The sequence below is a fragment of the Hakea prostrata genome, chromosome 3 (assembly GCF_041222555.1).
Source record: "Hakea prostrata isolate BN-2017 chromosome 3, UWA_Hpros_2, whole genome shotgun sequence".
Lineage (NCBI taxonomy): Eukaryota > Viridiplantae > Streptophyta > Magnoliopsida > Proteales > Proteaceae > Hakea > Hakea prostrata.
Window position 1 is genome coordinate 62205595 of NC_142602.1, and position 16413 is coordinate 62222007.

At 38.6% G+C, this 16413-nt stretch overlaps 2 protein-coding genes across 4 annotated transcripts in view; one reads left to right on the forward strand and one right to left on the reverse strand.

Moving 5' to 3' along the window:
• Positions 1-708: 708 nt before the first annotated feature.
• On the forward strand, positions 709-5188 carry LOC149022695 (cytochrome oxidase complex assembly protein). Its single transcript, XM_089150672.1, has 4 exons — positions 709-865; positions 1160-1294; positions 2099-2286; positions 3576-5188. The coding sequence occupies exons 1-4, from the start codon at positions 804-806 to the stop codon at positions 3767-3769; spliced, it is 579 nt and encodes a 192-aa protein (XP_089006798.1). The 5' UTR covers positions 709-803; the 3' UTR covers positions 3770-5188.
• Positions 5189-5425: 237 nt separating this feature from the next.
• Positions 5426-16413, reverse strand: part of ATRX (P-loop containing nucleoside triphosphate hydrolases superfamily protein) — an 84784-nt gene continuing 73796 nt past the window's right edge. For all 3 annotated transcript variants that reach the window (XM_089150668.1, XM_089150669.1, XM_089150671.1), the window contains one exon: positions 5426-6276. In XM_089150668.1, coding sequence (XP_089006794.1) covers positions 5907-6276 — 370 coding nt within the window. In that variant the 3' untranslated portion in view covers positions 5426-5906. The remainder of the gene's footprint in view (positions 6277-16413) is intronic.

The window sequence follows — 16413 nt, forward strand, 5'->3', positions numbered from 1 at the left end:
AGTCCACAGTTCCCGTCAGGTTGTCAAGTTGTTCTCCCCTTATGTTTTTTAATCACAAAATAAAGGTTAGGGCCCATGTGGGTCCCATTTGGAGTATTTACATGTCGGCCTCATCTCCAATTTTGTACTTTGAAAGTGTTAGGGGAGCACATTGTTTTCTCCCAATTGGGTGGGTCTGCAATCCGCTGTAGTTCCTATCTAGAATTGTGACACATGGTAGTTAATTATCTAAGGTCACAGTTAAAATCCAACTAAAAATTGAATCTAATAAATCCTTAAATTTTCTCTTAATTTTATTTCTCCTCTTTTCTTTAAAGATTTATTAGATTCAATTCTAAATTGAGTTTTAATTGTAAAAAATAAAGGTAATTAGGGAGCAAGGTTCAAAGTATCGATATCAAGTATCGTATCGATCATGTGATTTTAATAAGACGTATCGTCTTGTATCGAGTATTGTATCGCTCTAACTAATGTATTTTAGTGTAATTCAATAGAAAGACGTATTGAGATGTATCGTATCGATTGAGTAAAATATAGATACGTATCAGTTAGTATCGTTTGGTATCGTGAGATACTTTAAACCTTGCAAGGGAGCACACCGTCTCGGGCCGGTCGGCTCACAAATTTTGGTTTGAGTTGACCTTTCCGTGGGCCGGTAACATATTATGGATTTACACCGCTTTACATCAGGGCCGCACAGAAATGCTTTCCTACGTGGTCATTGTTTGCCCTTGTAATCACTAAAACACACAACGAAAGAGAAGACAAACAGCTTCAACCAGATCACAGTTACCTTCGAGAGGATGTTAGCCAAGAGGTTGGCTTCTACCCTTCCGAAGGTTTCTCCGGCAACCCAGCTTGTAAGGTAAGATAAAACCTTTCAATTCTAGGCGAATTCGCCTTTCTTCAAAAATCTCAAAGAAAAAATTCGCAGTTACCCCATTTGCTCAATTAATCAATTTCAGTATTTCTCAGAGAGAGTTTTTTGGTATTCATGATTCGAGTTTGAAATTTATATCCTACCAATGCAATTGGAGGGAAAAGATTTTTTTTTTCTGGAGAAGGGATCTCATTTCTGTTTACCTTAAACCCTTTGCTTAATTCGTGGGAACCCACTTCATTGTCTTCTTAATTGGTGGATAAAAACAACATTTTGCAGGTTTTCCAAGTCTGCCGAGGAAGGGAAGACAAAGAATTTGCGTCGAAGGGTGGTCTCGGTTGCATTGTTTAGTCTCACGGGTGGTGTTGCTTTGAGTGCTCTCGATGATCTCGCAATTTATCATGGATGTAGCAAGTATTCTTCAATTTATCTCTAACTTTTCTTTCCCATTAAATTTCAATTTTGGTTGATGGATCTTGCAGTTTCAACTGTACTTCTAAGTAAAGCAGTACTAGCTTAGTTTTTTTTTTTTTTTTTTTTTTTTTTTTATGTTTCTTTGCTTCTTGTCATGCTTTCAAAGCATCCTAGTATCAAGTTGCAGCATTCTAGGACTGAGTATGTTAAAATCTGTAAGAGGAAATACTTAGTGGTTTACTGCTACATTGTTCGGTGCAATTAAGGGCAAAGGTTGGTCGCATAATAAAGAAAAGAACAGAGAAACAGGGAAAACTCAATTTATTTTCGTTTTGGATATCTAACCTAAAATTTTGTTGCGTTCATTATCCAGTATATTCCATGTGATAAGAAAATTTTTGGTCATATTCATTGGGAAGAAAGAAAGAAAAATGGTCAAGTCTCTTTTTATTTTCTTTTTGGATGGATAACCAAGAATTTATTGCAAAAAGAGAAGTACTAAGACAGAATAGAACAACAACAAAGGTCACTATCCATAGTAATAACAACAAAAGCCACTAGCTATAGTAGTATAACTACTGATCAAAACCCATATCCAAAGACCTCAAAGGAGTCCTAGGCAAGGAGAAAACCAAGTAAAACAACCCCATTTTATCCCCGCCATAGCTTGCTTACCAGCCAATGTGTTGGCTGTCCTACATTTAATAGTCGCATGGCTAAGCTGTATATCAAACCTACATTTACCTTTTCCTGAGTTTTGGAAGAAACTAATTATTTTACTTGTCTGCATGAATTTAATATCAGTAAGGCCATGCAAAAAGCAAGTCAGAACCAAGCAATTAAGAATGCTCTTGGTGAACCTATTGTGAAGGGCCCATGGTACAATTCTTCATTGGCAGTTGCTTACAAGCGGCAATCTGTATCTTGCACATTTCCAGTGTCTGGACCGCAGGGAACTGGTGTGTTTCAGTTGAAGGCTGTTCGTAGAGGAGGTGAGTGGGTTACTTCTGTCTTCCATTGACAATGACAAAAAATTTTGATTAGTATTTTATATATAGTTGGAATTTCAGATGGAAAGTAGTGAGCTGATGAACAAAACTAAACCTCATAACAAGAAGAAATTGAAAGAGATTGCCTTTCCACTTCATTCTCTTATTTTGTAAGACCTCCCATAATTCATGGGAAATCAATTCTACCCAATAGTAGAATTAGCATGAGTATCTTTCAGAAGCTTCTTGACCATTCTAGAATTGCAATCCACCATATTTAGGTCTTTGTTCATGATGCCCATCCTAATCTGCTACTGCTTAGCTAATTGAGGATCTCTTTTATGAGTCTTCACTTGAGGAGATGGAAAAGCAGTTCGTCACACTATTCTTCTCCAGGCACTTGCCATTCTTAATCTTTGGTACAAGGCAGGCCTGTTGGAGAAATTACATCATTGATAAACCTATAATGAGTATTTGGTTATTAATCAGCTTGGGAATTGACATTGTATTCTCATGCTCATTATTGTAAAATATTTGAAGTTTCTCTCCTTCATCATGGAGGATGGACTACCTCTTTCTGTTTTCTTGGAACAATGGCCCCCCTTTCTTCCAACTGAAAGGGAAAAAGCCCACGTGTTTTCATCAGCTCTTGCTTCATGGCTTGGTTCAATCTTCCCTGAAATGAAACTGTAACTTTTCACTAGAAACCTGTCTGTAAAAGGGAAGGAAAGGTTCTCAAAATGCTAATATTTCACTCTTCCTTTGTAAGACTGATATCAGTTCTACAATTTTCATCTGATGTTTTGGCTTCGTAAACATGGTATTTTTTCTTACTATTTTAGCTTCCTTTTCCATAATTAATAACTGCAAAATTTTTTTTATAGTGAAAAGGAGATGCATGACATAGCAAACAAATCATTTATGAAGCTGCCTCATCAATTAATTAGATCCACTTGCATTTGTAACATGAGTTTCAAGGCGTCACTAAGGAAATGACTTTTCTCCTCAAACTGTATATTCCAGCTCTAAGTTGGCAATGGATGAAAAAAAAGTCACTAGTTTCCTGCAGGTTTCTCAATTATTTGTCTTTTGTGGTGATCATCAGATAATGCTGTTCTGACACACCAAATATGTTGTAGAATTTACTGAGGAATATTTAGCACATATTCATAACTTTCTTAATCTTTAATTAATGACCATCATACTATTCCATTCAGTCAATTTTGGGGTTTCTTGTAGAATTATCCCTTAATTTGGTGTATTGATTTTTTTTTCATGGTCTATTTATACAGAAAGCACTTGGCTTTCGTTTCTAAAGCCTTTGGACTTTGACATCCTAATTCTGGAAGCTCTTCTTCATGTTCCTGGGAATGATGAGACGAATCAGACTATTCGGATAAGTATTTCGGAAGACACTCCACTGCCTGCATTTGAAGAATGCACCAGCTGCAAGTTTGAAGAATCTGGAAACCCAGAGAAAAGCTGATGCAAATGTAACAATTGGGTTACAGAAATTTCCTTTTTCTGCTTCTTTTTTTTTTAGGGGGGGGGCAGGTTTGGTTTCTTCACCCCATTTCAATTTTCAATTTAATTCATTTTCTTCTTGTGAGTTAGGAGATATCCTTCATAGGCAAGACATCCATTGAAGCTACAAAATGGATTTGTCATCAGAATAAATTTTGTAAAATTTTGGGATCCTTAATGCTGGCTCATACTTCGATTAATTTTATGAGATTAGGAAATGATAAAACAAATTGCAACAGAGTTTTAGCTGTTAAAATGAGGTCTGCTTGTCCAGGATTTAGTCTTGGTAAGATGAGTTGCAAGGGTGTTCAATTCTGGATCAACTTGAGCCAATTTTGTCTTCTATCTGAAAGGGAAGAGTCAATTACATTTGTGACCAGATGAAAATAATGTTGTGTGAGCCAAGCGATCTTTGAATGATTTGGTTGTGACAGCAGAATCTTTTAACCTTCAAGTTGAAAGAGTATTCATGGAAGAATAATATAAATGTCTAAAAAACAAACTTGATGGAACGAAATTTTACATGGAATAATCGGACCTTAGCTTGAATAGAGCTTCTTCCCCTGGTTATATTTTCTCATCCTGATTTTTTGTATTTGAAACCATGAATGATTTAGTTTTATTATCTAATTCCTTCAACTCCAACCTTATACAATGGAATAAGTATATGGTTGACCATCTTAAGAAAGTGGATTATGTCTCTATGTTGGAACATGGGAGTTTCTTGAGTTATTCTCAGCTTTATACTCTTAAGAATTTAGATGGAAGTAGAAAAAAGTCGTTTCCAGTGCACAAGGCTAAGGAGGGTAATGATTTGAGGCACTTACCTCTGTTTTTGTAAATATCATAATAGTTGCTTCTTGATTTAAACTTTTCAGAATTTGGACAGATTAGAGCAACTCTTTATCGTCATACCAAGACCTTCCCCTGTGACCAAATTTGTTGCATGCTGGAGATTCAAGGACTTCATATCTTTCGAAAGATTACTTTGAAGAACTGAACCCAAAATCAAAGCAGATTTCTGGATATAACTCCAACCTCCATGCTGGAACATCTTCAGTCTATTTACATCAACAGATCCTAAAGCTTGAATGTTTGTTTTTGCTTTTTCCTTTTGTCTTTTTTATTTAATCCGTCATTTGGTTGATGTCTTGGGTCTTCTTTAAGAAAGGTGTGAAATATAATTGCTAATCTACTTATTACTTAGTTGGAATTATCCACTTTTAGTACTTATAATATGTTTGAAAGTTTAATCACATTTCTATAAGTTATTTTATCCTACAAAGACTTTCTTCTCCATCCAAAATGGAGATTCATCAGGGGTTATCACGCATAAGATTCATTACTTACAAAATGTTGTAAAGGTTATCTTTTCAAGGCCAATGCACTACTGGATGGTGATTACAATCAGATTTATCTGGATAAATAGTCCGCAAATAAGCTACACCATTTCTTGAAACCAGACCATTAAGAGTTTGATTTTAAAGAGTTTATCCAATTCATACCCAATATTGACACCCCTGGCCAGGATTATAATCCACCCCACATCATTGCAATTTAATATATTTCAAATCTCATTTGGTAATATGATTTTGTTTTTTGAAAAAATACTGGAAAAAAAATTTCCTCAAGTTTCTTTTGGGGTATGAATTTCCTGAAATTAGTAGTAAGTTTTCCTTAGATGGCAAATTAGTACTGAGCTGCTGCTTTAATGGGAGGAAAGAACAAACTGCAAATTCAGAACCAACTCAACACAAGTCTAGTTTTTGCCACAACAAATATAATAAGGTCCTTCCCGGTCCTTCCCTTTCTATTAATAAAATAGTTGAGGATTACAAAATAATTAACATTATCTCCTGCACAATTTTCCAAGGTTATTTGCCTAAGTTTTTCTTCCTAGGTATTTCTGAGCTGTACTGGTGAACAAGAGATTCAAAGACTAAAAATGGCAAAACTACAACCAAATTTGGTTTTGGAGAACTAGAATTCTAATTACAAAATGAAGCAGCTGAATTGCAGCACCAGGAATGTACAGAGATTAATTACATTAAATACAGCACATATGAGCATTCTTGATGATATCATGTTTATTAGCTGATTTACCGTCCAAGGTTCTCCCAGCTGATCTCCTGTGCACACTCACCGCATACAGTCGTGCAACCAGCTTTAGTTCCTTGGCTCCGAAGGGTTAACAAGTGTGACAGATTCGTGCATTTTCTTTGCACTAACCGGTTCCTTGAACTACCCATGGCCTGTGAAGACTTGTTGCTCTCAGGTGCAGGAGCAGCTGCTTTAGCCATAGCTGGCTTCCGCTCATGTGTTGATTCATCTAAGGAGACTCTTTGTACTTCCTCCCATTCTATGGTACGGCGAAATGTTTCCCAGGCCATGTCCTGCTCCTCTTTCGATAGCTTTTCCTCCTCATTCTCTTGCAAGAGCGTCTCATGCTCATGGTAGTTCACAATCCACCTAAAACATACCAAATCCAGCATCAGGTGTTTGAATTTTGAGCTAAAAGGTACAACATACACCTACATATACTGCAAGCACAAACACAAGCTTTACACAAGAAAATTATATATATATATATATATATATATATATATATATATATATATATATATATATATATATATATATATATATTTTATATTTTTTTATTAAATATATATATATATATATATATTTAACTTTCCTCAGAGTTGTCAGATTTATTTGACCTACTTTTTTCCAGAGTTGCCTGCGCTACCTTGATTTTCTAGGCATACGGGCACACTTCAGAAAGCTAACAAGCAAATTTTTAAGGATCTGGATAATATCTGTTGGTCCATAGTTGTCAAGGTGACACAAGGTGGTGGAACAGTGCTGAAGTGCTTAGGGGACCAAGTTGCGCATTGTTCTTTCATTTCCCCTCTTTTATAACATTATTTAGTATTTTACAATATACACACTATGTAAATCATATTTATACTGAAGGAGCCATGTTCTGGTCAAACCCTATTTGGTGTGCAATGCGCAAGTATGATGCCAAAAGCGCACTGCATTGTTTTTAGCAATATTTTAGCATGTTAAGATCTATGGAATTTTAAAAGTGAGAAAGCCCCAAACATTTAGAAAATTGAAAATTTCAGCTAACCTCCAAAAATTCAATTTCTGTTTGTAAACCAAATCATTGACTTTTTATCCCTTTCGAAATTTATCTTTTCCCAATCTATGACTCAAGTATGGATTATTAATGATTCATTTACTTGGATGATATTCAGCGTAAGTAAGGGACAAGGCATTCAAAGCACGATAATCACATAGTCCCAAAGAAATGCTCCTGGATGCCTGCAGAGACTAAGTGATTCCCTGACAACTATCAGCTTATCCATTCAAGGATGGGCTGGAAACATCCACATGTTTGTAGCTGACAACACAAATCTTCCCTCAATGACCGGCTAGTATCAGGCTAGATCAGAGAATCAATACTGAGATCAGTGGTATCCTATCTGTTCGATCCATGGTCCCAGTCTCCAGATACTCAACGTCAAAACCATGAAGACAAAAACCCAACTGCAAAGCACCTTCAATGTCCACCAAAAAACACCATGCATTTTTTTTTTTAACCTTCCATTTAGGAGGTGCAAACACTAGCCCATTACCTATCTGTCCCTTCATATAGAAGAGGCTCAATATTTATTCCTTTGATGAGTTGGTGAAGAAGAGAAAGAGGGTAACAAGTTGGAAAGGGAAGATAATCTTGAGGTCCAATGAAGCCTTCCTATCTAAGGCCACTAGTGTAGCCTTCAATTGAAGAGGTTCAACCAAGGGTCATTGTTGCCTAAGAACTTAGAGAACCAAATCAGAAAAGGAATCTAGGTAAACTTAGGGTTTGCTTGATTTTAGTATTTGAAGATTGAAAGAGGAAATAATTTGGTTCTAGTATCTCAATTGGTTATATATTTATTACTTCATTTTTTTTTGGTGGTTGGGGAAAGCCCGGGGGGGTCTAATTCAAGTTAAGGCTAAAACTGATGGCAGGATTTATGAGGATTCTAGGGTTCAGTATAGGGGGTGTAAGTCTGGCCTTGATGGCCCAAACCTGTCCTAAGCTTGAACAGGGTCCGGGCTGCCCTGCAGGTTAAGGACAGGTTAGGGTGGCCATAGATTTGGGTCAGGGAGAGCTGAGGGTTGAGCAGTTGATCCAGACCCACCACATTTTGCAATGTATTTTGGTAAAAATATGACAAAAATATGGAATTATGCATTGTTTATTGCTTTGTGGTTAGGGTCAGGGTCAGGGTCAGGCTAGGGTATTCAAGGTCAGAGTCAGGTTTTCAAAAATGCCTGGCCCATACTGACCCTATTGCAGCCCTAACAAGAACCACCTAGATCTACCAGAGCACCTGGACACCTATGCAGTGCCTAGGGGATACATTAACTATGGTGCTACATGTTTGGAATACTAGATCCTCCCTGACTCTGGAATCAGTCTTCATCAAGGGTCTGCCATTACAAGACCCACTGCTTGGAAAGCTTGTTTCCTTGGTAAGGAAATTCAGCTCTTCATCCCCCTTCTCTCTCCCTTGACTCTATTTTACTGAAACTCCATTAACCCACTTAAGTATTCCAAACTTCATCCCACCTCAATTCCTGCAGATTCAACCATCAAAATCCTTTACCTCGAAAAGATAACATCATTACAGTACCCCTATCCTTCAATCCAAAGATCAACTCATTCTACTCACTAAAACCCTGGAATTACCTCGACCCAAGCTTCAGCTTAGCCAAAAGTCTGCAGATCCAGATGGTCCAAATCCCATATCAGCCGAAACTTCAAGGAAACCTTCCTCTATGTTAACGTTACAATTGATCCTAACTAAGACCAAAATCTAAAGTCATTCCAAGGTACTACTAAAGTTTAGAGTTTACCATCAACCGACTTGTGGAATACCATCAGTTGAAAATTATCAGGAGACACTATTTCCTTAATCCCTTTTTTTTTTTTGTGGGGGGGGGGGGGGGTGTTTGGGTTGGTGTGGGGTTAGTATTACACCCCTTTGATTGCCCAAAAAAAGGAAAAAACTTGTGCCACCCCTTGAATTTCAGTAATTACTGTATAGTCATGATGAGGAAATGACAACTTTGCCCTCCCCCCCCCTTTTGACTGCCTCCTTTTTGCTCTTTCCTCTTGTAACTGCACCCGTGCCTAACCTGTGCCACCCTAACCCCATCGAATAGTAGAAGAGGTGGACAGCGGACCCCACAATCAAACCTTGGCCCGTATGAGTAAGAAACAACATGTGTTTTTTAAAGCTCAATTGATTGATCAGCTGTAAGAAGTAGAACATTGCAGTGTAGATTTGAAGATACGAAAACATGTGTGTACAGGAGAAAAGGCCTGCCCGTCCCTGGTTAAGACAACTTGAAAGCCCACCTAAGATGGCATTATTGCTGAATGGTATCTGACTGGAAATGGAAGGAGCTTCGGAAACATCAAGCTTTTGCATCAGCGGTCTCTCTGAAGAGGGTTTCTTCGGAATAATGTACGGTGAGGAGACTGAAAAAGCCCACCAAAAATTAATGAAGGAAGAGAAAGGGTACATCTCACTACAGTGTTATGTCTGATATTCATAACCCTTCCACCTCGCAAACTGTTACATAAGTGGGTTGATCAGTGATGATACCTACCAGGCAATTATCAGAGCTTTTCCATAATGAATCAGGGTTACACCATGCCATACAACAGTGTCTGAATTTGTCAAATTAGCTTCCATAATGACAAAATCTCTCTAAACTACAGGCAGTCTCAATGGTGCTCTCCCTCATTGGTTTTCACCTGATCTTAGTAAATCAAGTTGCGCCTGAGATGTTACTAGGGTTGACCAACATGAATGAAGTGGAATAGGAAGCAGTGAAGATTGGAAGGTTGGGAAGAAGCTGTCATATCTGGACAAATTTGGCTGAGGTAAATAGGGTCTCCAACTTTCTTACTTATGAAAGGCTTCATAGCATCATCGATGGATGTTATGGGGCCTTCAAACAAGTTGCTGTCACTGACAACCTTGTGAGTTACTCACTTTCTTCATTTTCACCGAAACATCTGATGAGGTTTCTGACAATTGATGATTTTCGTTGGTTGATTAGGAAAAAATGGTGGAGCCAGCAATTGGAAGGACGATGTAGCTAGTGATCGTCGTGAAGCAAGACGAGGAATGATGTTGACTTCATCGATCAGAAAGGTGGTCGGAGGTTGCAATCATGGAACAAAAAGAAATGAAGAAGAATAGAAGTGGAATGCTAAATGGGTATAAAGATGTGGAACAAACTTCATTAGTGAATATTATAGGCATTTAGATATTATTTAATCAATCCCACCATTGCTTAATTTTTCTCACATAAGAGTGGACATACGTTTTTAAGAATCTTTCAGCATATAGGGGATGTTCTAGAATAATTAAACTTCAAGGGATGGTAATCTTTTACAATTAGATGGTGTAATTAACTTTTATTTATTTATTTTAAATCGCAAAACATTACCTAAGACCTGGGAAAGCCCATAGATTTTATTAGTAATAAGGATATGAGACAAAGAAAGGATAAGTATGATGGTTCAGTGAAAAATGTAAGAACAGTGGGGGGACAAAGTAATGACTTCCCAATTACAATTGGGCTACATCAATGATCAACTTTAAACCCATATTTATTTGCACTTGTAATGGATGAATTATCCAAAGACATTCAAGACAAGGTCCTTTGGTGTATGCTTTTTATTGATGATCTTGTGTTGATAGATGAAACTCAAGTGGGGATTAATACCAAGTTAGAATCATGGAGAGCAGCTTTGGAATCAAGAGGCTTTAAATTAAGTAGTACAAAGACTAAATATCTAGTTTGTAACTTTAATCATGATCGGGCAGACGATGAGGAGGAGATTCCTCAGAGTGATTGTTTTAGGTACCTAGGTTCAATCATAAATAAAGAGGTCATATAGAGGATGATGTTTCTCAACGAATTAAAATAGGGTGGATGAAGTGGAGAGGTGCGTCTGGGGTCTTGTGTGATCAACGTATTCCATTAAAGCTTAAAGGAAAATTCTATAGGACCATCCTTCGACCAGCTATGATCTACAGAGCAGAGTGCTAGGGTATTAAAAAGAATCACAAATATAAACTCAATGTAACAGAAATAAGGATGCTAAAATGGATGAGTGGCAAAACTAGGAAAGGGTTGTTAAAAAGAATCATATAGATAAATTCAATGTAGCAATAATGAGGATGCTAAGATGGATGAGTGGCAAAACTAGGAAAGATAAGGAATGATCATAGAGTTGGTCTAGGAGTTGCTCCCATATGTGATAAGCTTCAGGAAAGTCGTTTGAGGTGGCATGACCATATTCAACGGAGACCTATAAATGCCCCTGTACGGAAAAGTGATATAATCCAAAGTGAAAGAACTAAAAGAGTTAGAGGTAGACCTAAGATAACCTTAAGAGAAGTGGTGAGAAAGGATATGCATAGCTTAGGCCTTGCATCTAGCACGACCTCAAACAAAACTAATTGAAAGGCAATAATCCATGTAGCCGACCCCATTTAGTTGGGATATATATATATATATAATTTTTTTCACCTTACTTTAAACTAATGAGGAACTGAAGTACTCATAACTCAAAAAAGAAACCTCCTTTACAAGAACTACGGCTACAACAGTGTCAGGTCTTTCCAAACCTTGACCTTAAATAAACTAGCCTAGCCCTGACCATAAACCATGTCTGGCCTAAACACCCCAACCCTAGCACTGACCCAACAAGGCCAAGCCCAACCTTGACCTTCACTGATTGGGGTGGCCCAGACCAAGTTGGCTCTAGTTGAACTTGATCCTGTTTCACTATCAAGGGCTGGTCTAGACCCTAACCCTGAAAGGAGTGTATGGGTACTTGATTCTTAATACACGTAGACTGTTACTATAGGTGAGCAAGATTAGTTTTTCTTTTGAAATTTCTACTTGGATTATATGCACCATGCATCATTATTATTGTTTCATTGATCATCATGCATTGAGTTTGGGATAAGTGATTGTCATTGTATAGTTGTGAATAATAATGATAATGATGAGATATGTGATTGTGATAGATGTTGTGATAGTAGTGGGTGGGTTTATTACCCTCCCCCTCCCCCCCCCTTCCCCCATACACACACACAACAAACCAAACCCCCCCACACCACCCCATCCTTCTTTTTTTCTTTTTTTTATACAAACCCTTACCTATACACCTCCCCCCCCCCCATCCTTTCCCTCCTTTTCCTTTTTTTCCTCCCACCCCCACCAACCCCCCCCCAACACCAAACAAACAAACCCTACCAACCCCCCCCCCACCACCCACCCCCCACCCCACACCCCAACCAAAACCACCACCGCCTCGCCCATCCCACACCACCCCACCCCCCCCCCCCCCCCAACCCCCCACCACCACAAAAATATCTTTTTTATTTATAAAACACACATCCAATATAAAACAACAAAAAAAACAAAACACCCAAAAATAAATAATTTTTTTTTAGGATGGGGTTTTTAACAACAACAACAACAACAACAATAAGCCTTTTCCCAACTAAATGGGGTCGGCTACATGGATTCTTGCCCTCCAATCGGTTCTGCTCAAGGCCATGCTAGATACAAGGCCTAAGCTATACATATCCTTTCTCACCACTTCTCCTAAGGTTATCTTAGGTCTACCCCTAGCTCTTCTAGTTCCTTCAATATGGATTATATCACTTCTCCGAACAGAGCATTTATAGGTCTCCGTTGAACGTGGCCGTGCCACCTCAAACGACTTTCTCTAAGCTTATCACTTATAGGAGCAACTCCGCACCAACTCTAATATGATCGTTTCTTATCTTATCCATCCTAGTTTTGCCACTCATCCACCTTAGCATCCTCATTTCTCGCTACACCGAGTTTATCTATATGATTCTTCTTAACAGCCCAACACTCGCACCGTACATCATAGCTGGTCGGACAACATCCTATAAAATTTTCCTTTAAGCTTTAATGGAATACGCCGATCACATAAGACCCCGGATGCACCTCTCCACTTCATCCACCCTATTTTAATTCTTTGGGAAACCTCATCTTCTAAATCACCTCTTTTACTTATGATTGAACCTAGGTACCTAAAACAATCACTCGAGGAATCTCTTTATCGTCAAGTATCACCACTTCATCATCGCCCGATCATGACTAAAGTTACAAACTAGATATTCTGTCTTCGATCTACTAAGTTTAAAGCCTTTTGATTCCAAAGCTACTCTCCATGATTCTAATTTGGTATTAATCCCCACTGGGTCTCATCAATCAACACAATATCATCCGCAAAAAGCATACACCAGGGGGCCTCATCTTGAATGTCTTTGGTTAATTCATCCATTACCAGGCAAATAGATATGGGCTTAAAGTTGACCCTTGATGTAGCCCAACTGTTATCGGGAATTCATTACTTTGTCCCCCAACTGTTCTAACACTAGTCACCGAACCATCATACATATCCTTAACTATATCTACATATTTACTTGCAACACTTCTTTTCTCTAGTACTTGCCAAATTAACGCTCTAGGGACTCTATCATAAGCTTTTTCTAGATCAATAAATACCATATGAAGGTCTTTCCTACATTCTCTATACCTTTCCATAAGTCTCCTAATTAAGTAAATAGCCTCCGTTGTAGATCTTCCCGCATAAACCCAAATTGGTTCTCCGTAACTATAGTTAAGTGTCTCAACCGGGTTTCAATTATTCTCTCCCATAATTTCATCGTATGGCTCATCAATTTAATGCCTCTATAGTTATTACAACTTTGAATATCTCCTTTATTTTTGTAAATTGGAACCACAACACTTCTCCTCCAATCATCCGCATTTTCCCCGTGCTCATAATCTTATTAAACAACTTAGTCAACCAAACTAGTCCATGGGTTCCTAAGCTCTTCCATACTTCAATTGGGATTTCATCAGACCTTGTGTCTTACCGAGTTTCATCCTCCTTAAAGCTTCTTTTACTTCGACATCGAAATTCTACGAATATAAGTTCGGACACCAGCCTTGGTGAAAAGTGTAATCGTCCAACCATAAGTGCTTAAGAATGCTCATTTAGTAAACTAGAGAAATAGGTTTCCCATCTTTTCTTAATATCCTCCTCACAAACTAATACTTTACCATCTCCATTTTTAATACATCTAACATGGTCAAGATCTCTACTCTTCCTATCCCTCATCTTAGCTATCTTATAAATAGATTTTTCCCCTTCCTTTGTGCCCAACTTATTGTATAACTCTTCATACTTCCTTTCCCTTGCTTTTCCCGCAATTTTCTTAGCTTCATTTCTATCTAACCTATACCTTTGAAGATCCTCAACATCCTTAGTTCTTTGCCATGTCTTAAAACTAGCTTTTTTATTCCTAATGGCAGCTTGAACCTCACTATCCCACCACCACGCTCTCTATAAGAATGGATCTTTCCTTTTGATTCACCTAGAACATCTTTAGCCACTTTCTTAATACACATAGCCATCTCATTCCACATTGCATTGGTATCCCTTTAAAATCCCATTTTCCTTGTTTGACTACTTCATTAACGAAGGATTTAGAGTACTCTCCTTTCAAATTCCACCATCTTATTCTGGATAGTTTACCTTGGACCTTTTATATGTTCTTGGGACTAAGCACATATCCAAGACCACAAGTCTATGTTGTGCGTTAAGCTTTCCCCGGTATCACCTTGCAATCCTTGCACAACAATCTATCACCCTTCTAGTTAGGAAGAAATCTATTTGGCTTCTATGCTGTCCACTTTTGAAAGTAATTAAATGCTCATCTCTCTTTTGAAGTAAGTATTTATAATAGATAGATCAAAAGCAGTAGCAAAATCCAAAATTGAAATCCCTCGTCATTCCTTTCTCCAAAACCATAACCTCCATGAACACTCTCATATCCTCTTTGATCTTTTCCAATATGTCCATTTAAATCACCTCCTATGATAATCTTTTCTCCTTGACGAATTCCTTGCAGAATCCACCCATATTTTCCCAAAATTCTAGCTTTAGACTTTCATCTAGTCCTACTTGAGGTGCATATGCACAAATTATATTTACGAACTCTTTCTCCATTACAAGCTTGATAGCAATAATCCTATCACCCACTCTTTTAACATCCACCACATCATTTTTTAAATCTTTATCCACTATTATACCCACTCCATTTTTATTTGTTTTCTCCCAGATACCAAAGTTTAAAGTCATCCAACTCTTTGGCTTTTTACCCCTCCATCTAGTCTCTTGAATGCAAGCTACATTAATCCTTCTTCTCCTCATAACATCTATCAATTCTAAGCTCTTACCAGCTAGAGATCCTATGTTCCAAGATGCCAATCTAATCCTACGCTTATGCTTATGGACTAGCTTCTTTACCCGCACTCGTCCACGGCGCGGAACCCTTGCCTACTTATCACCGCATCCGCGCCGATCCGCGTCGCTCGGGACGCCCTAGCTAACCCTTGCCCACTTATCACTACACCCGGGCCATGTGTAGCGGTCGCTTCTTTTGTCGGGGAACGCCCTAGCATAGCTTTTATCATATAAGGTCGAATCCATGAAAAAAGGTTTGGCTAGATTTTTTCCGGTGCCGCTCCGACTGCCACCAACCCTCCTCCTTTACCCGGCTTGGGACCGCGCAAGGGGGGGGGGGGGGGGGGGAGTGGTTTAATGAAATTTTTATTTATATTTTTTTATTTTGTTTTCTTTTTTTTTTTTTTTTTTTTTTTTTTTTTTTTTTTTTTTTTTTTTGTATTGCGCTTTTGATCATTTAGTATGTTATTTTTGTGTTTTTTATTCCTCCCCCCCCCCTCCCTCCCCTTTCCCGGCTGTTTTTTCTTTTTTTGTTTTGCTAGTAGTTGTTTTTTTTGGTTTGATTTTGGGTGGGTGGGGGGGGGGGGGGCACAGATGTAATTGTGGTGTTTGTGGTTGGTTCTGGGGGTAGGGTTATATTTTTTTTTTTTTTTTTTTTGTTGTAAGGCAAACCAAACCGGGAAAAGGGCAGCCTTTTCCTTTTTTTTTTTTTTCCTAGAGGACTTTAGCTTGACAATAAAGTCTTCATCCAAGTTGTGACACCCTTTGTTGGAATGGTTGCTTCTCCTGTGACTCTAAAGTGGAGAGGAGGGCATCTCACTATCGGAAGAACCCCCACCCTGCCTGCAGTCAGTATCTCTTGCAATCACTGAAATAAGGTTGATATTAGGTGAAGGAACTGCAGACAGAGGAGAGGGGCTTATAGGGGGCTGGGTAGGGGCCTGTCGAATAGGTGGGTGGGATAGAATGGAAGAGGGGGCCAAGGAGACTAAGGGGTGGGGAGTGGGCCTGAAGGTTGCGAGGGAGGGGGGGGGGATGGGCTGGGGGGATAGGGATGGATTGAGGAATAGGGGGGGGCGTGAGAAAAGGAGCTAAGGTAGATGAGCTGAGAATGAGCCAAGTGGGGATGGGGAGGAATGAGAAAGAGGAGAGAGGTGCAACAAAGAGTATGCGCCAGAGTTTGTGGAAGAAGGAGAAGAAACAAAGGGCAAGGAGGCGGCAGGGTC